This window comes from Manis pentadactyla, chromosome 5 (assembly GCF_030020395.1).
Source record: "Manis pentadactyla isolate mManPen7 chromosome 5, mManPen7.hap1, whole genome shotgun sequence".
Taxonomy (NCBI): domain Eukaryota; kingdom Metazoa; phylum Chordata; class Mammalia; order Pholidota; family Manidae; genus Manis; species Manis pentadactyla.
Window position 1 is genome coordinate 84,504,572 of NC_080023.1, and position 24,382 is coordinate 84,528,953.

General features: G+C 37.6%; 1 protein-coding gene across 2 annotated transcripts in view; it reads right to left on the minus strand.

Annotated features, from left to right (window-relative positions):
* The window catches only part of EMCN (endomucin), a 104,292-nt gene that overhangs the window by 22,933 nt on the left and 56,977 nt on the right, over positions 1-24,382 (minus strand). The window contains exons 5-7 of one of the 2 annotated variants that reach the window (XM_036886902.2): positions 11,143-11,181; positions 1,463-1,555; positions 852-905 (exon numbers count right to left, since the gene is read on the minus strand). In XM_036886902.2, coding sequence (XP_036742797.1) covers positions 852-905; positions 1,463-1,555; positions 11,143-11,181 — 186 coding nt within the window. The remainder of the gene's footprint in view (positions 1-851; positions 906-1,462; positions 1,556-11,142; positions 11,182-24,382) is intronic. The other variant, XM_036886903.2, reaches the window with a different exon arrangement.

Below are 24,382 nucleotides of genomic sequence, written 5' to 3' on the forward strand. Positions count from 1 at the left end.
TTTGCCATTTTTTAGCATCTGCCTTCTTTTGTGTCAGTTATTTCCCAGGTTAAAACAACAGTGATGAAAGGAAAAAGCTGTTACAGGGATATAACTGGAAATGAAGAAGTTATAGTTACTCTTTAGTTAGTGTTCTGGTATGCTTGCATATGTGCTCCTCATATTTATTAGGGGGTGAGAATAGTTATCAAATTCATTTCTATGGTTTACACTTCCAGTTTTATGGTTAAATATTTGTTTCATGTTAGACCTTAAGTTAAGGGCCTCCCCAGGTGAAAATGACATGAATTTGCAGGTCATGTCATTAATGGCCAATAAATGCAAGGCTGACTTACTGAATGTAATGGCTTTACCCAAATCAAAGATTATCTTTTATCATCCCAGCTTCACATATATTCATTTTATTCTTAATTTCTAGGGAAATTAATGATTTCCTCTATTCAGTCCTACCATACATATATATTATATGACATATTTGTATTTTTGCTAAGCTGGTACATTTTGTAAAAGGCCATTTTTAATTAAGAGAAAATTCTGTAAGGGTGAGCAATTCATTTTTATGGACATCTCTGCCTGTTCACGTCAGCCTCTCTGAGACTAGGCCCATCAATTTGCCTTGACCCTTGGTTCTTAATTGCTTAGCACTAAGGTCAGAAAGAAATCCCAAAGGTGTGCTCATAAAAATCAGACACATTAGGAAATTCTCAAATCAAGGCAATTAGATAGGATCACAATGGGACTGCAGGTTTAGTAAGTTGATCAAGTCCATCTGTTATCAAATCCCTCTCTTATCAGTCACATTCAAACATCCTGAGTATCTATTGCCATGAATAAAGATGTCTGTTACTCACTGGAATAAGAGGGGCTGGCTGAAGAAGAGCTTGCATTTTTTGCATTCTCAGTGCCTATTATTTTAAAAAAGAAAAATTTAAGTCACCTTTGGTTAATGTGTGCCAGTCTTCACAGTGTTCCCTTCACTACCCCCCTTTGCTATGTAAAACATCACTGTGATCTATAGGTATGATGCTTCTAGTGAAAAAAATTCTCATTCTGAAAGAACTCTGTTTTATGAAACAAGACTAGTGAGAGTTAATGTATACATTTTGATGAGTTTGGACATATTCATATATCTGTCAAGCCATTACCACAGTCAATGTAATAGACACATTCATCACCTCTACAGAGCCTGGCAAGGATATGGAAATAGGCCTGTTCCTGGGAGCCATGAACTCCTCTGCAGAGGGACTTGGGCTTAAGGAGTCCCTGACAGCCTTTCTGAACCTTCTTTAGATGAAAGCATATAAGATATATAGAAATATCCCCCTTTATTGTGGATATGCAGGGTATTTTTGTATATCAATTATACAATTACTCAATAAAGCTATTTTAAAAAAAGATTGGTAGGGTTTTCTTGGTGAAGAAGAGGTCACACAAAGCAGACTCATGCACATGAAAGTCATACCTTGAGACTGTGAGATGTTTTCTGGAATTGATATTGTTTTTGAGGGTAATATACTGGTGTTAGAAGGTGATGCATTTGGTGGCAGAGTGTTAACTGCAAGAAAATCACAAATCCAAAGTCATAGCACAGTATTAAGTCTTCTTCTTAGACTCCTTTGTGGAATCAAACAGTACCTCTGAAGATCTATGAAAACTGCTTCATTGAATAATAGGATACATACAATCATACACTAAATCATAAATTCATCTATTACTCCTGTAAAGATGATTAAATTTGGAATCACAAAACCTGGGTATCAGTGTCATATCTTCAAAAACTGGCCAAAAGAACTTAAATTATTTTACACAGTCTCTTATTCTAGGCTATAACCCGTATCACCTACTGTATGAACTTCTTGTGGGTTGCAAATCTATGCAAAAGCAGAATTCACATTATCACTTTGGGTGATACTGACTTTTTTCCCCCATCCCACATACCTAAAATGGACATAAATCCACAGGACTTCTGATTGTATAATGTTTCTTAGTGGCTGAAGAAAAATATTGCAATTCAAGCTTTGGTTAGAAGGATTAGAGTAAAATCAAAGATTCCTTCATTTTCATCTTTAAACCTCAGTAGTTGTTTACACTTATCTAGAGTCCCTGCTGCCTGATTGCATTTCCATCCCTGTCCACGTTCTTGTCTTCCAAGAAAAATGTTAATTTAAAATGTATTATTAATATTTGTTTAGGTCAACATTTGCCACATGCAAACTGAAGGACTGAAACAAAAATTATAAATAAAAATGTATTATTCAAAATCCACAGGTCTCAGTAAGCTCCAAAAAGTATAAGTAAGTAAACATTTTACAACATTTATAGGATTTAATCTTGTGCATTTGGGACAAAATATAATTAGTTTTTAGAAAATTCTTTAAAAAATCATTCTGTTTCTCTTGTAATATAAAGTGATCTCTTTGAATCACACCTATTTGTCTTGTCACTCCACTGAGTTTCAGGTTCCTGGAGTGTGAAGGCCTTAACTCCCACTGTGCTCCACATGGAGCACTGGCCACAGTGGGTGCACCATAAAATGCCGCTGACTGCTTGGATGAACTAAAAGGCATCTCTTATAATTATAGTCCCCTTAGGAGTATTGAGGCCATGTGTTATTGCATCAGAAAATTGGTATTGCCCAAGACTGCCTTGGATCTTTCCCTCTTTGCCACCCACAGCCCAGCACACACTGCATGCTTATGAATTTTTGACATCTGTGGGGGAAGAATAATGTTTGGAGTCTGTACTGTTCTTCCCATGCAAGAGTTCTGTGGGAGGAAGCTAGATACATGCCCGTAAGAACAAAGACAAATGTCAGGCTAGTGCACAAAGCAGGCAGAAAAAGGAACATGAAATGAAAGAGTGGGAATCAGCTGAAACCCTGGTACCTTTCTTTGCATTTTCCAGTGGCAAGTGTTTTACTCTCTTCGTTGTGTTGGTAGAGAACAAGATGGATGATTAAATAATCAATGGCATTCATCTACCTGGGATTTCCCAAGGGTTAATTTCCCAAGGGTTAAGACTCCACATCCTACCTTATTACTTTCTCATCATAGGCTCACTGGCAGCTACAGTTCGGAGTATAATCTTTCAAGTTCAAATAAAACTAACTTAAAACAATGATTGCCCAGTGCTAACTGTTATAGTGCTAATGGTTCATAGGTAGGCAATAAAGCTAATCCTTCTTTAAAAAGGACTTATTGGCTCCTTGAACAAAGACTTTACAATTTTTGTGTATGTTTTCTTTTAACCCCAACTTTCAGTTATTAAAATTTCTGAATCCAGTACACACACCCCTTTCCCCATCCACACACACAGAGTTTACATTTATTATGTGTAATGCCTTCTGGTGTTTTCTTTTATATTCTCTTTTATTTCATTTCTAAAAATACTGGTCGTGACCCACTTATTGGATTAACTTACAGTTTGAGGAAACCTGTCCATTAGCATGATTTTATTGAAGAAATGATGGCTCTTAGCTGAATTCATAAATTGTGGGCCTAATATGATTCTTCCCCTAAGATAGAGTGATCCATGATCTGTTCAGAACTGATGATCTCTATGGATTTTGTTGAGACTCTATTATTCTATATTACTATTCAAATAGCATTGGCTGAGGAGGTACAGGAGAGGCTTAGTGGAGTAGTTTAAAAGCATGATTCTAAAGTCAGAGTACCTGGGTTCAAATCTGATTCTAGCACTTATTTGCTGCAGAATCTTGGACAAGTCACTTAATCTTTTCGTGCTTGAATTTCTACATCTACTGATAGTGATTATAATAATAGTTGTACATCATAGTGCTGTTATGAAAGTTAAATGAGTAAAGTTTAAATTGTTTAGAGGAGTATTTAATGCTAATATATTTATATTTTATATACTATTGTTAAAATATAATGTAATTTCATTATATTATTTTATAATATTCTATTATTATATTGTGTTTAGGCCTCCTAGAGAGTTGTACCTTTCAATCAAAGCTAATTTATCTAATTTTCTCAAAAATTACAAGTGTAAAAATATATGCAACAGATTTATCAGACACCTCCATGTTTTCAAATCCTTCTTTCTCTAGTCAGGAACTGGAAAAACTGGAGTATACATGATGTTCTTCAGTGACATAGGTTTGCTCTTGGACACTGACTTCTGGTGAGTCTAGTGATTATTTAATTACAGATATGTTGTGTCATGGTTTAAATCCAGTTTTCAAACTTAAGACAAACCTTGGAGCAGGTTGATTGAGGTAAAGACACTCAGAGCCAAGTCTGTTGTAATGACGTGTATCCAAATTTACCCCGTTGGCATTTGACAGTGGTACATATTTGGCCCTTGCTGTGAACCAATGACTTGAAAATCCCTGGGAGTTTTGGGACAGATCTTGTTGATGTTCCAGGGCACCTTTGAGGTGAGGAGAATGCACCTCTCAAAACTCCAACTACAGACAGCATAACTGACCAAGGTGCTCCCCCCTGCTCTCTGACATATGACTACTTGTTTGGAGGATGCCATGCCTCCTCCAGGCTGCTCCCAGCCAATGACTGAACCTGGCAAGCATATGGCAGCAGACCTGTTCCTGGGAGCCATGAGCTCCCCTGAGGAAGGATGTGGGCTGGAAGGGTCTCTGATGACCTTCTTGAACCTTCCTTAGAGAAAGGCATGTAAGATACATAGATATTAATGGAAGATGAGCATAAGTGGCAGCAGAGGATACAACGTTTTAGTATAAGAAAGAAACTATACAGATATGCTCCATTTTTATTTCTCTTCTGTTGCCTATACTTTTTTTGTGATATGTGGTCACTTAATATGTGCCTGAGGGGCTAAATTCAATTGAATTGAATGATTATTAAGCAAATAGTTAGAACTGGTCTTTAATTGCTGTTTGATGGATTCATGTCCCATTTTTTAAAGAGAACTTACTAGCATTTAACCCAAGAAATCATTCATTCCTCCTTAACACATTTTCTTCCTGTGGCTACCAGTAGAGCACACTCTAGTAGCTTTACTCCTGCCTAAAGGGTTATTCTTGGTCTCTGGCTGTTTCTTCCTCTTGTCTCTGATTCACAGTCTTGGAGGCTGCAGGGCTTAGTCGTTGGCCCTTATCTTTGGTTATACCAGTGGTGATCTCATTCAATTTGGTAATTTCAAGGTTTAAATATGACAATGCCAATGACCCCTGAATTTACATGTCCAGCCCAGACCTTTCTCCTAAATTCATGAATCTCCAGATTCATAAAGCCAGATGCCTACTCAATAAACAACAAACATTTTAAATTCAACATGTCCAAACTTGAACTTTATCTGCAACCTTCCTAGTTGATGGCAATCATTCCTTCCAATTGCTCAGGCCAATTGGAAGAGGTATTCTTGACTTTTCTTTTTCAGTCCTACCCTACATGCAATCATTAGGATTATCTATTGGCTCCACCTCCAAAATATATCCAGAAATTGAAGATTTGATGCACTTGCCTGTGACTACCCTGGCTCAAGTTACCATCATCCCTCTCCTAGAAAAGTTCCAAAGGTATCCTCACTTCCTCTGACAGTCTTTCCTTGGCTCTCAGTTATACTTACAAAACTTTTAAAGAGTTTTAAAGAGTAGCATCAGATCATGCTACTCCTTTGCTCAAAACACCCAGTGTTTCCCCACTCCACTTATAGAAAAAGTCAAAGTCCTTGCAGTAGCTCACCCACCCTAGGTAATTTGCCTGCAAGTCCCTGTGTTCCCCACCCACTTACATGATGCAGTTTCTTGCACTGGGCCTCTCCTCAAATTCTAGTTCTTCCTGCATGCTCTTCGCCATGTATTGGTGGCTCACTTCCTTCTTGTCTTCCTAAAATTGTTTCAGGGAGGTATACCTCAACCACTTTTTCAATACCGCAGACTGGTCCCAAACTCTAGAGTGCTCCTGATCCCCCATTCCTACACTGCTCTGCACTTTCTCTTTCTCCTGGCTCTCACTGCATTCTAAGATCCTCAAGGACAAAGAACTGCATTGCTCACCAATGTTTCCCAAATCCTAGAACAGTGTCCACACTTAGGGTCCCTAAGTCTTTATGGATAAACAAACTTGTTGACAACAGAAGTGACTACTGTTAAGGATAAAGTCAGTGAATGAGCTTACCTCTTTTATTGTAATATTAGGACTGGTACATATTTAAAATCACTGTAGCATAAAATTTTTCATTCATTCTGCAATAACCGAAAAAATAGATACCTACTCTGAGTCCAACAGTAGACGTTGAAAGAAGTGCAGCAGATTACAAGAGGTAGTTATTGCTTTAAGGAGTTTACATTTTAAGTTAGGATGTGAGAAACACAGCCCCAAGGTGATAGATGTAAAACAAGAGATAAAGAATAAGACAAAATGGTATGTCGGGGATCAAAATAAGGCAAGGTTATTATTAATTCAATTTTACTTATAAATTGACTCAACATAAAGGATTACAGGAGCATATGCAATGATATATACCATAAAGTGAATAAAATGGAAACAGGAAATAAGAACAAATGTAAATAAAAGAAACAGACTCTTCCTAAGAGTTAAGACCAAGCATCAATTCAGTTTCTGGTGTTGCCATGAGAATTGACTCTGAGCATCCTCACTGAAGGAAAGGAAGCACAATCCTTTCATTACTGGAGAAAATGGTCTATTTTATACGCAAGGGAGATGTATGTGGTGTAGACAATGAATGCTATGAGGACGGTTGGTACTATTTTGTGTTTTAAATGTGCTGAGGATCCCTGAAGTCTCTTCTAGCTCTAAGATTTTTAGATTGTTGTCAGGGTTCCTTTCAATCAACATTTTGTGATAGCTAGTATACATTGTCACCTATAAGATGAAGTTTTCTGCTTTCACATGATGAAAATTAATCTCTGTTTTCATTAGACCTTACCTTTCTGACCTAGTTATATTCTTAAAGCAATGCAAAAAAAAAAAGTTTTATCTTAAATTTCTTTCATTTTGCTTTAGGCCATCATTGTGACTGACCTAAGGTAATAGCATCTTCTAACCCAGTAACTGTGAATGGAAATTTATTTATATTTGCTGACTTTGTAGAAATATATTTTGAAGAAATAAGATGTATTTTTCTTTAATCATTTGAATATAAGTAGTTATTACTTTCAGAAAATTATATACAGTACACAAAGAATGAATGAGGTACTGTGCTAATTACTTCATAAGTGCTAATTCACCTTATTCTTAAAAACTTTTAATCCTGTGTTTTAAAGGTGAGAGATATTGTGGCTCAGAGAGAGAAGGTAACACATCTGACAGTAGGTAGAATAATTAAGACATAAATTGAGTGTGACTCAAAACCCTTTCTCTTTCCTTTCCATCAAGCCATGTAACCAACAGAGTTTAAGTGAGTTGAGTTAATCTTATTTTTGGAATGACATCATTATCAGTGAGATCAATGAAATTTGTTCATAGCTTTCTGGAAGGTTTAGAATGTTCTCACCACTACCATGTAAGTATTGATATATTTCTCCTTCCATAAGTGAATTCTTTTATTCTCCACTAATCTTTAAACATCATAAAACTTCCAAGTTAAAAAGAACAGGACAAAACCTCTGAATATTCCTTTGCTGTAAATGGAATATAGAATCCAGCTTGAGTGGATCCTAACTGAACAATACTGTCAAAATTCTGTCAAAGTTAGAATACTCAGAGAAGCAACATTCTGTACAGAATAATTCATGCTTCATGTTACATGAGTTCCTAGAGAACCAATTCCCAGGCATTACACATTATGTCAAGCACAGTGAATATACCAGCACAGAGCATCCTCCTTTCCAAAGGCCCATGGTTGGTTTGGTGGGACTTGTAATGTCTTTTCTGGCTCCTAATTCTACATCAAAATTAATGTCTACAATGCAGTTAAAGTTCTGCAACACAGTTAAGGGAAGTGAGGGAGATGTATACAATGAGATCTTTCACAGGTTGTGCTGGTCACTACGGGAATATTGTTGTAATGATTCATTTTATGCGTCAACATGATTTGACCATGAGGTGTCTAAATATTTGTTCAAGCATTATTCTGGGCTTGTCTGTGAGTCTGTTTTGGATGATATTAGCATTTGAATGAGTCGCTGAGTAAAGCATATTGTTCTCCAATGTGGGTGTCTCTCATCCAGTCAATTGAAGCCTTGACTGGAGTAAAAAGCCTGCCCTTCTTCAGTAAGAAGTAAGGAGTAAGAAGGAACTCCTCCTGCCTAACAGCCTTGGGCTGGGACATCTGTCTGTCCCCGCTTCTGGACTCAAGCTGAAATATTGCCTCTTCTTGCGTCCTGTACGTGCTGGCTTTCAGACTGGAACTTGTACAATTGACTCCTAATTCTCTGGCTTTGGGTTGGAATCACCCATCTACTCTCCTGGGCCTCCAGGCTTCCAGCATGTGGATGGCAAATCTTGGGACTTTTCAGCCCTCATAACACTTAAGCTAATTCCTTGTCTATAAATCTCATGTGTGTGTGTGTGTGTGTGTATACATATATGTATACACACACACACATATATGTAGTTTCTTTGGAGAATCCTGAGTAATATGGTTGTATTTTCCAGAAAATTAAAGGCAAATGGTTATTCCTTTCCTAGTGTACTGAGACATGTCCATCTGTTTTTCTTCAGAGCTGAGGTCTCTTATCAAAGAAATCAAGGAGTTCATTTTCAAGGAAAAGTTATTAGCTGTGCCTGTCTGTGGGAAAATGACAAAGTAAAGAAAACTGAATTTCATAATTGATAAAAATTATTGTGATGGCCACATAATGCCTGCATACATCTCTAGGGAATAAACAGCCCTGTATTACTTTTTAGTGGGTCTTTTCATCTCCTCATTAGCTTTGAACTCAGGATTAGAAAAAAGAGTAGGCAGAGTAGTCCAGAGGTCAAAGAGGCACTTCTTTCATGAACCCTTTCCTCACCTTTCTTAACATTTTTTTTCCGTTTAAAAGAGTCTAAATGGCCTTCTCATTTAATTAAACATCAATTACAGTTAAAGTTGTCATTATGTAAATATAGATCTTTTAAACAAAAGGAAAAAGAAAAGAAGTTAGGAAAGGTGAGGAAAGGGTTCATGAAAGAACGCTTAGCGTGGTGAAACATAGCTGTCCACTGCATACAGCCTTTGCTTCAGTCCTTCCTTAAAAGGAACTGACTATTCCGGCCACCTGTAACCTTTCCTAGATGCCAATTCATGAAGAAGAGGGGAAGGGCTTCTCCAGAAGTGCGTAGCTGCCCTCTGCCTGTTTGCACCATTTGTGTGTTTTGCTTTGCTTTGTTTTTTCCAGTACTTTTTCTAGGGCATTTCTAGACTATGCTGATGGAAATAAGAATAAAAAATAGGGTGATTAGGTGAAATAAGAGAGCAGTATAAAATAAACTTCTTTAGTCAGGGGATTTATTATGCAGAAGATAAATGATTAAAAGTTAAAAGCATAATTATTTGTTTCAAATTTCTCAAACAACAGGTAGAAGATACTATGATGATTGTTTAGAACATTTGCTGTGAAAATGGCATTAGAGACACTCATAATTATCATGGTTTTATTTTCCTAAGTTTTTAAAAGTTACCCAATATTCTAGGTTTATTTCACATATTTCTCATTTTATATTACCAGAAGTGACTAAGATTGAAAACCTAAGAGATATGTCATTTATACAAGTATAAGGTGGAATGCAGGAAAATAAAAATCCCCCAAATAACTGTGATTAAAAACAACAAGAAGATTCAACATCACCATCTTCCCTGCACAACTAATCTTTTTCAATTCCTATTGGCCCATCTGAAATTTATTCAGTTTAAAACTAAGGATGGCAAAACATGAGCACTTGTAGTGATAACATTTCAGGCTGTTAACCACGATTTATAATGTCATCTCTATGGATGACGGGATCAGGGTTTGTTAGGAAGTACAGAGCAGACAGTTCACAGACACACCGTACCTCAGGGAGAAGCATGTCAATATAGGAACAGTCAACTGTGAGCAGAGTACAACTCCACAGGCTTCATTCATTTACCACGGCTGGTTCCACTAACTCCAGCCACAGCGCATGCAGTCACATACTTCAATTCTCCTGGTCTGCATGTTTTTTTTCTTTTTTTAATGATATGTTTGGTTTAATTTTCAGATTATTAACAATGACTGCATATTTTAGTAACAAGGCTAGCATAAATTCCATTTACAAAATGCACTTTGGTGGGTTGTTTTTTTTTCTTTGGTATCATTGATATACAGTCACATGAGCAACATTGTGGTTACCAGATTCCCCCCATTATTAAGTCCCCAGCACATATCCCATTAGTCACTGTCCGTCAGTGTAGTAGGATGCTATAGAGTCACTACTTGTCTTCTCTGTGCTATACTGCCTTCCCCGTGCCCCCCCATGTTATATGTCCCAATCGTAATGCCCCCCACTCCCCTTCTCTCTCCCTTCCCACCCACCCTTCCCAGTCCCTTTTCCTTTGACAATTGTTAGTCCATTCTTGGGTTCTGTGAGTCTGCTGCTGTTTTGTTCCTTCAGTTTTTGCTTTGTTCTTATGTTCCACAGATGAGTGAAATCATTTGGTACTTGTCTTTCTCTGCCTGGCTTATTTCACTGAGCAAAATACCCTCTAGCTCCATCCATGTTGTTGCAGATGGTAGGATTTGTTTTCTTCTTATGGCTGAATAATATTCCATTGTGTATGTGTACCACCTCTTTTTATCCATTCATCTACTAATAGACACTTAGGTTGCTTCCGTTTCTTGGCTATTGTAAATAGTGCTGTGATAAACATAGGGGTGCATATGTCTTTTTGAAACTGTAATCCTGCATTTTTAGGGTAAATTCCTAGGAGTGGAATTCCCGGGTCAAATGGTATTTCTATTTTGAGTTTTTTGAGGAACCTCCATACTGTTTTTCACAGGGGTTGAACTAGTTTACATTCCCACCAGCAGTGTAGGAGGGTTCCTCTTTCTCCACATCCTCACTAGGATTTGTTGTTCCTACATGTTGTTTTTTTAATGCAAGTTCTCCTTAACACTTTAGTTGTTATGCAATGTTTTCCTCTGAACTATTTCATCCTTTCCTCAAAATGATGTAATTTGTCTCATTCTTGAGATTTTACACATGAATAACTTCACAGAAAAGAAAATCAACTTACCTGGTCTTTCTGTTGTTTTGGTTAAACTCTGATTCTCAGCTTTAGAGGAAAGAAAAGAAAAGGAAATAACTAAAATTAAACATTGAATAACAGATCTCTCACAATGATTACAGGTGGTGGATGGATACAGATTTTTAAATCATTTCTTATTCACTTTTTCTCAAATCATAAAATCATGAGGCTTCAGGATTAGAAGAAACTTTAGAGGAGGGCAGCCAACATTTTCTTTAAGAGCCAAATAGTAAGTATTTTCAGTTGTGTGGATCTTAAGTCTCTGTAGCAACACTTCAACTTTGTTCTTGTAATGTGAATACAACCATACATAATACCTAAAGAATAGGTATATGTAATGAAACCTCACTTAGAAAAACAGTTGTAGGGGATTGGATTTGGCCTGTGTGCCACAGTTTGCTGGGTACAACTTTCCATCTTGAATTTGCCAAGGTAACACAGACAACCACAGATCCTGCAGTAGGAGTTTCATGAGGGGTGCTGATATTGTGTTGTATTCCTACTAAGATAGGATGCAACTTCTGACATAAGAAAGATTCAGGATGGTTCAGACAGGTACTTTTGCATCTTAGGGAATTCCTTTAGAATAAATATAGTCCAGAAGACCTTTCTACAAGTCAAATTGCTAGAAAGAATTACAGGAAAAGATTGGTTCAACAACTCTAAGTATATGCACCACGAACAAGATTTGTCAAGTAAACAATGTAGAAAATAATTTTGAAACAAACAGAAGCCCAGTAATGATAGGATAAAATATGCATTTGCTCCCTTTGAATCTTCATTTGACTGTCTATCAGTATCTCAAATTTAATATGCTCAAAACAGAACTCTTGACTCACTGGTATCCTTAAATCTGCCTCTTGGCTCAATGCATGGTACCATTGTTCCCCAACTGTCCAAGCCAACAAGTAGTGGCCTTCTTGATTCTCCTCTTTCTTTCACTGCTATGAGCTGAAGATGTAAAATATATTCCAAATATGTCTCACCACTTTCTTGGCTACTGTTTGTCCAGCACCCACATCTCTCCCCTCAGTACCAGCAATAGCCACATAGAAAAACTTTTAAAATTTAAGCTTGGCTGCTCGCATTGCTCCTTATTCTTTCTACTATGGCTGGCAAATCTTTAGAGGATGTGGCCTTAGCCTTGCTCCTCAATTCATCTCTAACAGTTCAGCCCCTTTTTGCCCGGCGTGGCCTCGCCATGGTAGAGACGTTGTGGGGCTCTTCCCTCCTCAGGCATTTCTGTGTGCTCTTCCCTGTGCCTCACTGCTGTTCCCCAGGCTGTCTGGCTCCCTTCCACCTCTCACAGCTCTGCTCAGATGCCACCACACAGAGACGTCTTTTCCAATTACCTGATCTAAAGTTGCTTCCTCATTTCCCATCATACCAGCCTACCTCTCAGCTTCGTTTGCTAGCAGTACCATTATTACTACAGAGATTTTTACTTTATTTTTAAGAAAATGTGTTTCTTGTCAGTTAAAATGTAAGTCCATGAGGACAGAGAGTTCTTGTTTTACTCAGCTACAATTCTAGGGCCTCCACCAGGTCTCTAGTAAAAGCATATGGAATTAATTAATGAAAAAGAAAATAATGATAAGTAAAACTGATTCTACCTACCTGAACTCATTTTTTCAGGAAAAAAATGAATACTTCATTTAAAATTGCTAGCTAAATTTTAGTTGCCAATCATCCTGAGTAAGGTTTCGGTCTTTACTAAACATCTAAGTTTGAGACTAGGTTAACAGAATGCTCTACACTCATTGGCTATTTGAATTTACTCACTCTATAGGTCAGAGCTTGGACTTTTCTCAAAATGCACATGTAATATGAAAGTTATAATAATGATAGTTACCATTTTTAAAGTAACTCTTATGATAAGTCCCACTTAGTATTTGTTGATGTCTACAAGGGATTATGTTATTATTCCCATTCTGCTGACCTGCAAATATTAGATGAAAAAAATGAAGTTATCTTCTCAAGGGCGGCAGGATTCTCATTCAGGTCTGTTGGTTCTAATGCCAACCCTTTTTAATAAAATAGTTTTCCTCCCACTTTTCCAGATTTTCCTTTAGAATGGAAAGTTTACGTAGTTAATTTCTATTTTTGATAACTAGTTAAAATGCCTGTGAATATGTCATAATGCTGTGTTAGGAAAGTGTAGTTAAAATATTTATCAGCTTTTAGAGGATTAGAATAATAAGAAAATCAAAACCTTTTGTTCCTCTTGCTGTTAATATTAGTCATAACCTTTCTTGCTGGTAGACTACAATGAGAATGAAAAAAATTTAAACTTGTACCAGACAAAATCTGATTATTTTTTATTTGACTTCTTTTATTCAGCATTCAAAATTGCATAATAATTGTAGGAGGACATATATAAAAGAAAAATAACTGTGCCCTAAGACTTGGCTGCATCTTTAAAAATATATAAATACAACAATTCAAAATCCTTATATTCAGTGTCATGAGAAGTCCTGACTTTTATGTATGAATGAATGTATTGTTAGTCTGATGACAAAATTCTGCAAGTCTTACATATTTAATCAAAACTGAAATATATACCTTTATTCCTGAAATCAAGGAGATACTATTTGACAGGTAGTAATGTTTTCATATGGTATGCCACTTTCAAATTTGTACTTAGTTCTGTTGATATAAAAGCTTAATAGAAATGACTGCTACAGGATATGGCTAAAGTTGTGAGAATTAATGAAATGTGAAGAAACTGACAATTATTCCTTGATTTTACTTATAACTTTCATATTACATGTACATTTTGAGGAAAGTCCAAGCTCTGACCTATACAGTGAGTAAATTCAAACAGCCAATGAGTGTAGAGCATTCTGTTAACCTAGTCTCAAACTTAGATGTTTAGTAAGGGCTGAAACCTTACTCAGGATCATTGGCAACTAAAAATTTGTTTATTGAGTTTAATTCTCTATGAAAAGGATGTCTTATTACATAAAAAATTCTAAATTGCTGAGCTTTAATCCACATTAATCTAAAGCCAAATTTTACTCAATTAGCTTTTAAAACAGAGAGCTTAACAACAAAACAACAAATAACTTTGCTAAATATTCTTCTTATTAAAGATATTGTGCTCCCAGCTATATATATATCTGAATATAATTACACATAGAACATGATATATCATTAATAATTTCTAGCAGAAGGAATATATGCATCCATTCCCATAAGTGACTCTTAACAGATTTGCTTAAAAACAATTTACTCTGACCAGTGCAAGTTTTCCTTATCATTATCCTGTACACAGCATTGACTGAGTCATTATATATGACATTACTTTTGATTTGACTAAACCACGATTTAGGACCAAGACTTTGTTATCCTGAGATTCTTCTTGTATCTTCCCCTATGAAATTAAATATCATGTAAGAAACATTATGATTAAGTTCTCAAACAAGTGTCATAGATAAATGGTGCAATTCACAAAAAAGATATTGAAGTTGGGTGATCGGGTAAACTAATGTTTTCCAAAGGATGAGATTCATAGCATTGTATGAAAGAGTCTATAAGGCAGCACTAGAAATTGGCATTAAATAAGATTAAAACTCTCCATGAGAAAGTTTTTTTCTTTTCAGCTTTCTCCAGTTTATTTGACTATTTCAATGAGGAAGTTTTTGAAAATTTCTATTTGATGCAAGTATGTTACTAATGCCTAGCAAGTGCTTATCTTGATTTATTTTTAAACAATGAGCAAGCCTGAAACTCAGAGCCTTTGGCAAGCAACACAATCTAGCTAGAATTTAATTATATTCTGTTTGCATGATAGTTATTTGATAGCTCCTGTTAATTTATGCCAAGTGAAACAGATTCTTCATTTATGATGGTTTCCTTTTCAAACAAATTGAGAATAAAAAGTGCATCAATTTAAAGGAATTACCAGATAAATAATAGTGCAGGTTATATACATGTCAGGCAACAGTTATTAAACTGGGGAAATACTTGAGGCAAAATCTTGAAAAGGCCCTTGATGGATGTGTAGAATTTGAATAAACAATTAGAGGAAGGAAGAGGAGAAGAAGGAATAAGGGTATACAAATAAGAAAGGCAGGAAAAAAAAAAACACAGTCAAGAATAAATCTGGCATGGTGGGCAACAGCGAGAGAACCACACAGAATCACAGGTTTACATTCAGTCAGTCAGTCTCTAGTGTTATAATTACTGAACACCAACTTGTCAAGCATATGATACACCCAATTAAAAGTTAGTTGTGTTTTCATTCCTTATTAGAAAAAAGGTCTTTGCAGATGTAATTAAGTTAAGGATCTTCAGAATAGATCATCCAAGATCAGGGTGGACCCTAAATTCAAGTGTTTTTATAAGAAGAGGAGACACACAGGAAAAGGTGCTGTGAAAAGGGAGGCAGGGATCACAGCGGTGCATCTACAGAGCAAGAAGTGCTAGGATTGCTGGCCAGCCCCAGAATCTAGGAGGCACACAGATGCCCTCCAAAACATTTTTGGTGAATAAATAAGTAACTTAATTAATTCTAAGTGCCCTCGTTTCTTTAATTATAAAATCAGAATGCTGAGTTAATGATGATTTCTATCTCAAAAACTCTAGAATTCTAGGAATGTGTCTTCTATAGGCAGAATAAAAATAGCAGAAATACACACAACTTCAAGAGAATGAGAAATGATTAGAAAGAAATATTTTAAGGACATGCTTCTCTTTTGATCTACGTTTCCTCTTTCTAAGGAGTAAAGCAATAAACCTCACTAACTCCTCTCTACTCTAAATCAAACCTGCTCTTGAGATGATGTACCCACAATGCCTTCATCTGGTAGTCACTCTACAAGGACCCACGGCCCACATATTTAAGAGGGAGATGAATGACTGATTAACCCTCCCCTGTCAGTAGCTTGTTTTGCTCTCTGTCTCTCTGCTGTGGCTCTGCTGATTCTGAATGTTTCTGTGTGTGGGGGTGGACATGGAAAGGGAGAGCATTGATCTGCTGCCCAGTAGTCTGGGAAGGCTCTTGATTTCATCATGCCCTGTGGGAATGTGTGCACACTCATCCTGTCGAAAGGACTCCATGCCGAGCAGGAAGCACCTTGAGGAATGAGAGGTCTAGGGAGAAATGGCTGCCCAAAGAATGAGTTTTATAATAAAATTATCTAGAGGACTTAGTACAGAACTAGTTAATCAAAAGGCAAATACAAAGGGAGCAGTAAATACCCTCATTCCATTCTCTTGCTTTCCAGGGTGTTTCATTTTTCAAGAAATGGCTTTGCAGGTGTATGTTTTAAAAACTACTTGGAAGAAAGCCACTTCAAACTGTGATTAGAAGCTAAATAAATATAATAGTCCCCAGAACTGAGATTCAGAGGCTATTTTACTATATGAATCAAAGCAAAATCAGTAGTCTTAAGTGACTCATGGGGCTGACCACCCACTTTGGTATTAAGTGCTGATTTTAATAAACCATGGTCCCTTAATGACCTTTTTGTCATCAGTCACTGAATGGGTGGGTACTAGTGCAGAGTACAGATCATTTGAACTTAATTCTCACATGCTACACATTTTGCAGATGCATACTTTTATTCTCTATAATTGGGGCAATTGTATTATGAGATGGAGGGAGTTTTGATGTGCTAAAGGTAACTTTCAGACATGTATCTACAAAATAAGTTCTAAGTATAGAAACCAAAACACCACTACAAGGAAATGTTCTTCATGTGAAGGAGAAATGACCCTGTTCTTCAAATGCCTCTATTTGGTGATTATCTCATTAAACAAAATTATTAGTTTACAGTTATTGTATGAGATTAGACTCCTTCTACATAGCCTTTATGCTGTGCTTAAAATGGTACAATAAAAAGGGCAAAGTGGATGTTCGTAATCTGTTTCTAGGCAAGAGTGGGCTCTGGATATCCTCAGTTCTCACTTGCCACCTCCATCTACCGTTCAGGTCTCCCAAGAAGAGACAGAGACTGTGAGTTATCTGGAACTGCTTCTTAAGGACAAGGACAGTGGATTTGCCAAGATTGCATCAGTTGGTTATAATTTTTTCTACTTAGGCTATTTTGACTAAAAGTATTGATTGCTTCATATCATGGAGGCCAGGATGTGGGAAGTGCTTGTTGTAAAGATATATGGAGGGGCAGAGCCAAGATGGTGGCATGAGTAGAGCAGCAGAAATCTCCTCCCAAAACCACATATATCTATGAAATTATAACAAAGACAACTCTTCCTAGAATAAAGACCAGAGGACACAGGACAACATCCAGACCACATCCACACCTGCAAGGACCCAGCGCCTTGCAAAGGGGGTAAGATACAAGCCCCGGACTGGCGGGACCTGAGCGCCCCTCCCCACAGCTCCCGGCGGGAGGAGAGGAGCCGGAGCGGAGAGGGAGAGGGAGCCCAGGACTACTGAACAACCAGCCAAAGCCATCCGGATCAGAGCACAGACACAGTGCATGCATGGGGTCCTGGATACTAGGGAAACAGGGCAGCAAGACTGGTGAGCAGATACTGGAGGCTGGCACCAGAGGACAAAAGAAAAGTGAGCGGCCATTTTTTGTTGTTGTTGTTGTTGTTTTGTTTTGGCGAGTGCTTTTTGGAAGTCTTAAAGGGGTAGGGTGGGACACTTAGTCCAGAGGTAGGGAATCCAGGGATCTCTGGGCACTCTAATCCCTTGGGCAGCAGGGATCATGGAGGCCCCTTAAGGAGACAAATAGCCTCCTGGCCGCTCCCCCTCTAACGCGACTCCACCATTTTGGAGTAGCTGCCCGAGCCAGGCCACGCCCACAGCAACAGCAGAGATAAACTCGATAGCAGCCGGGCAGGAAGCAGAAACCCTGTCTGCGCGCAGCTACCCAGCACAAGCCACTAGAGGTCGCTGTTCTCCCAGGAGAGGAAGGCCACAAACCAACAAGAAGGGAAGTTCTTCCAGCCATCACGCATCCCAGCTCTGCAAACTATTCCTATCACCATGAAAAGACAAAATTACAGGCAAACCAAGATCACAGAGGCAACACCACAAAAGGAGACAGACCTAACCAGTCTTCCTGACAAAGAATTCAAAATAAAAATCATAAACATGCTGACAGAGATGCAGAGAAATATGCAAGAGAAATGGCATGAAGTCCGGAGGGAGATCACAGACGCTAGGAAGGAGATTACAGAAATGAAACAAACTCTGGAAGGATTTATAAGAAGAATGGATAAGATGCAAGAGGACATTGATGGAATAGAAACCAGAGAACAGGAACGCATAGAAGCTGACATGGAGAGAGAGAAAAGGATCTCCAGGAATGAAACAATATTAAGAGAACTGTGTGACCAATCCAAAAGGAACAATATCCGTATTATAGGGGTACCAGAAGAAGAAGAGAGAGGAAAAGGGATGGAAAGTATCTTGGAAGAAATAATTGCTGAAAACTTCCCCAAACTGGGGGAGGAAATAATTGAACAGACCATGGAAATACACAGAACCCCCAACAGAAAGGATCCAAGGAGGACAACAGAAAGACACATAATAATTAAAATGGCAAGGATCAAGGACAAGGAAAGAGTTTTAAAGGCAGCTAGAGAGAAAAAGGTCACCTATAAAGGAAAACCCATCAGGCTAACATCAGACTTCTCAACAGAAACCCTACAGTCCAGAAGAGAATGGCATGATATATTTAATGCAATGAAACAGAAGAGCCTTGAACCAAGGATACTGTATCCAGCACGACTATTTAAACACAATGGTGGGATTAAACAATTCCCAGACAAGAAAAAGCTGAGGGAATTTGCTTCCCACAAACCACCTCTACAGGACATCTTACAGGGACTGCTCTAGGTGGGAGAACTCCTAGAAAGAGCACAGACCAAACACCCAACATATGAAGAATGGAGGAGGAGGAATAAGAAGGGAGAGAAGAAAAGAATCTCCAGACAGTGTATATAATAGCTCAATAAGCGAGCTAAGTTAGGCAGTAAGATACTAAAGAGGCTAACCTTGAACCTTTGGTAACCACGAATTTAAAGCCTGCAATGGCAATAAGTATATATCTTTCAGTAGTCACCTTAAATGTAAATGGACTTAATGCACCAATCAAAAGACACAGAATGGATAAAAAAGCAAGACCCATCTATATGCTGCTTACAAGAAACTCACCTCAAACCCAAAGACATGTACAGACTAAAAGTCAAGGGATGGAAAAACATATTTCAGGAAAACAACAGCAAGAAGAAAGCAGGGGTTGCAGTACTAATATCAGACAAAATAGACTTCAAAACAAAGAAAGTAACAAGAGATAAAGAAGGACACTACATAATGATAATGGGCTCAGTCCAACAAGAGGATATAACCATTCTAAATATATATACACTCAACACAGGAGCACCAGCATATGTGAAACAAATACTAACAGAACTAAAGGGGGAAATAGACTGCAATGCATTCATTTTAGGAGATTTCAACACACCACTCACCCCAAAGGATAGATCCACCGGGCAGAAAATAAGTAAAGACACGGAAGCACTGAACAACATAGTAGAGCAGATGGACCTAATAGACATATATAGAACGCTACATCCAAAAGCAACAGTATATACATCCTTCTCAAGTGCACATGGAACATTCTCCAGAATAGACCACATACTAGCCTACAAAAAGAGCCTCAGCAAAATCCAAAATATTGAAATTCAAATAACCAATTTTTCAGACAACAAAGGTATAAAACTAGAAATAGATTCTACAAAGAAAACAAAAAGGCTCACAAACACATGGAGGCTTAACAACATGCTCCTAAATAATCAATGGATGAACGAACAAATTAAAATAGAGATCAAGGAATATATAGAAACAAATGACAACAACAACACAAAGCCCCAACTTCTGTGGGACACAGTGAAAGCAGTCTTAAGAGGAAAAGTATATAGCGATCCAGGCACACTTGAAGAAGGAAGAACAATCCCAAATGAATAGTCTAACATCACAATTTTTGAAATTGGAAAAAGAAGAACAAATGAGGCCTAAAGTCAGCAGAAGGAGGGACATAAAGATCAGAGAAGAAGTAAACAAAATTGAGGAGAATAAAACAATAGCAAAAATCAGTGAAACCAAGAGCTGGTTCTTTGAGAAAATAAACAAAATAGATAATCCTCTAGCCAAACTTATTAAGAGAAAAAGGGAATCAACACACATCAACAGAACCAGAAATGAGAATGGAAAAATCACGACAGACTCCACAGAAATACAAAGAATTATTAAAGACTGCTATGGAAACCTATATTCCAACAAGCTGGAAAACCTAGAAGAAATGGACAACTTCCTAGAAAAATACAACCTTCCAAGACTGACCAAGGAAGAAACATAAAAGTTAAACAAACCAGTTACAAACAAAGAAATTGAAACGGCAATCAAAAAACTACCCAAGAACAAAACCCCCAGGCAGGACGGATTTACTTTGGAATTTTATCAGAAACACAGAGAAGACATAATACCCATTCCCTTAAAGTTTTCCAAAAACTAGAAGAGGAGGGAACACTCCCAAACTCATTCTATGAAGCCAACATCACCCTAATACCAAAACCAGGCAAAGACCCCACCAAAAAAGAAAATGACAGACCAATATCCCTGATGAATGTAGATGCAAAAATACTTAATAAAATATTAGCAAACTGAATTCAAAAGTATATCAAAGGGATCATACACCATGACCAAGTGGAATTCATCCCAGGGATGCAAGGATGGTACAACATTCGAAAATCCATCAACATCATCCACCACATCAACAAAAAGAAAGACAAAAACCACATGATCATCTCCATAGATGCTGAAAAAGCATTCGACAAAATTCAACATCCATTCATGATAAAAACTCTCAGCAAAATGGGAATAGAGGGCAAGTACCTCTACATAATAAAGGCCATATATCATAAACCCACAGCCAACATTATACTGAACAGCGAGAAGCTGAATGCTTTTCCTCTGAGATCGGGAACTAGACAGGGATGCCCACTCTCCCCACTGCTATTTAACATAGTAGTGGAGATCCTAGCCACGGCAATCAGACAAAACAAAGAAATACAAGGAATCCAGATTGGTAAAGAAGAAGTTAAATTGTCACTATTTGCAGATGACATGATACTGTACATAAAAAACCCTTAAGACTCCACCCCAAAATTACTAGAACTGATATCGGAATACAGCAAAGTTGCAGGATACAAAATTAACACACAGAAATCTGTAGCTTTCCTATATATTAACAATGAACCAATAGAAAGAGAAATCAGGAAAACAATTCCATTCACAATTGCATCAAAGTGAATAAAATACCTAGGAATAAATCTAACCAAAGAAGTGAAAGACCTATACCCTGAAAACTACAAGTCACTCTTAAGAGAAATTAAAGAGGACACTAACAAATGGAAACTCATCCCATGCTTGTGGCTAGGAAGAATTAATATCGTCAAAATGGCCATCCTGCCCAAAGCAATATACAGATTTGATGCAATCCCTATCAAAATACCAGCAACATTCTTCAATGAACTGGAACAAATAATTCAAAAATTCATATGGAAACACCAAAGACCCCGAATAGCCAAAGCAATCCTGAGAAAGAAGAATAAAGTAGGGGGAACCTCACTCCCCAACTTCAAGCTCTACTATAAAGCCATAGTAATCAAGACAATTTGGTACTGGCACAAGAACAGAGGCACAGACCAGTGGAACAGACTAGAGACTCCAGACATTAACCCAATTACATATGGTCAATTAATATTTGATAAAGGAGCCACGGACATACAGTGGCGAAATGACAGTCTCTTCAGCAGATGGTGCTGGCAAAACTGGGCAGCTACATGTAGGAGAATGAAACTGGACCATTGTCTAACCCCATATACAAAAGTAAATTCAAAATGGATCAAAGACCTGAATGTAAGTCATGAAACCATTAAACTCTTGGAAGAAAACATAGGCAAAATCCTCTTAGACATAAACATGAGTGACCTCTTCTTGAGCATATCTTCTCCGGCAAGGAAAACAACAGCAAAAATGAATAAGTGGGACTATATTAAGCTGAAAAGCTTCTGTACAGCAAAAGACACCATCAATAGAACAAAAAGGTATCCTACGGTATGGGAGAATATATTTGCAAATGACAGATCCGATAAAGGCTTGATGTCCAGAATATATAAAGAGCTCACACGCCTCAACAAAAAACAAATAATCCAATTAAAAAATGGGCAGAGGAACTGAACAGACAGTTCTCCATAAAAGAAATACAGATGGCCAACAGACACATGAAAAGATGCTCCACATTGCTAATTATCAGAGAAATGCAAATTAAAACTACAATGAGGTATCACCGCACACCAGTAAGGATGGCTGCCATCCAAAAGACAAACAACAACAAATGTTGGCTAGGCTGTGGAGAAATGGGAACCCTCCTACACTGCTGGTGGGAATGTAAATTAGTTCAACTATTGTGGAAACCAGTATGGAGGTTCCTCAAAATGCTCAAAACAGACTTACCATTTGACCCAGGAATTCCACTCCTAGGAATTTACCTTAAGAACGCAGCAATCAAGTTTGAGAAAGACAGATGCACCCCTATGTTTATCGCAGCACTATTTACAATAGCCAAGAATTGGAAGCAACCTAAATGTCCATTGGTTGATGAATGGATAAAGAAGATGTGGTACATATACACAATGGAATACTACTCAGCCATAAGAAGAGGGCAAATCCTACCATTTGCAGCAACATGGTTGGAGCTGGAGGGTATTATGCTCAGTGAAATAAGCCAAGTGGAGAAAGACAAGTACCAAATGATTTCACTCATCTGTGGAGTATAAGAACAAAGGAAAAACTGAAGGAACAAAACAGCAGCAGAATCACAGAACCCAAAAATGGACTAACATGTACCAAAGGGAAAGGGACTGGGGAGGATGGGTGGGTAGGGAGGGATAAGGGATGGGAAGAAGAAGGGTGGTATTAAGATTTGCATGCATGGGGGGGCGAGAGAAAGGGGAGGGCTGTACAACACAGAGAAGACAAGTAGTGATTCTACAACCTTTTGCTATGCTGATGGACAATGACTGTAAAGGGGTTTATAGGGGAGACCTGGTATAGGGGAGAGCCTAGTAAACATAATATTCTTCATGTAAGTGTAGATTAATGATAACGAAAAAAAAAAGAAATAAAGAAAGGGGGATTACTCCCTGATAGTATAAAAGTAACTGTAAATCAACAATTAATGCATGCCTTAAATATCTTAATTTTGATCACTTAAAGGGTGTCAGATGATTGGCTATGGAGGTACATTTTTCTGATAATATTCCTTTCTTTGAAAAAAAAAAAGCAGTTCCTGTGTGGTGACCTCCAATGAGTTCTACACAATGTTATATAGGGCATATCAAAGTGTGAGCAAAGGGTCTGTTTGTGTTTATACAGAGGATCAAAGCCTAATTTGGCTACCCAGAAAATGAACTACGATATGATATGAAGAAGAACTTCCAACATCAGCACTCTCTGGAAGAGTCATACCAGAAGATGATCATCAAAAAACCTCAACAAAGATCCAGGCGATGCTGCAGTTGTAGCTGCATTCATCCCACCTGTTCCTGGACTTGCCATTGGAATGAAGAAGGAGATATCTAAGCTGGCCTGTGCATACAGTAAAACAACAAATTTGACTGGATCTATACTGTTGGAACTCAACCAAGAATTAGGAGAAGTGCAAGTTGTAGTGCTCCAAAATCTTACGACTACAGACTATCTACTGTTAAAAGAACATATGGGATGTGAACAGTCCCCAGGAATGGGTTGTTTTAATTGTCTGATTTCTCTCAGACTGTTCAAGTTCAGTTGGACAATATCCACCATATCATAGATAAGTTTTCACAAATGCCTAGGGTGCCTAACTGGTTTTCTTGGTTTCACTAAAGATGGCTGGTAATTATAGGTCTGCTTTGGTTATGTAACTGTATCCCTATTATGTTAATGTGTGTGCGCAATTTAATTAGTAGTTTAAAACCTATACTTGCTTAAGTTACTCTACAAGAAGATATGTCAAAGAAATAATCAATCGTCCCATGTTTTCTTCCATCTTCTACTCCTATAGCTTTTCTTCTTCCTTCTTAATTACAACCCTTAAATAGAATTCATGCCTCAAATCGAATTTACTGAGTATCATAATTCTTCCAAGTGATAAAGATACCTCAAGACAAATACTGGGCATAAAAGCCACAGGGCATATATCTG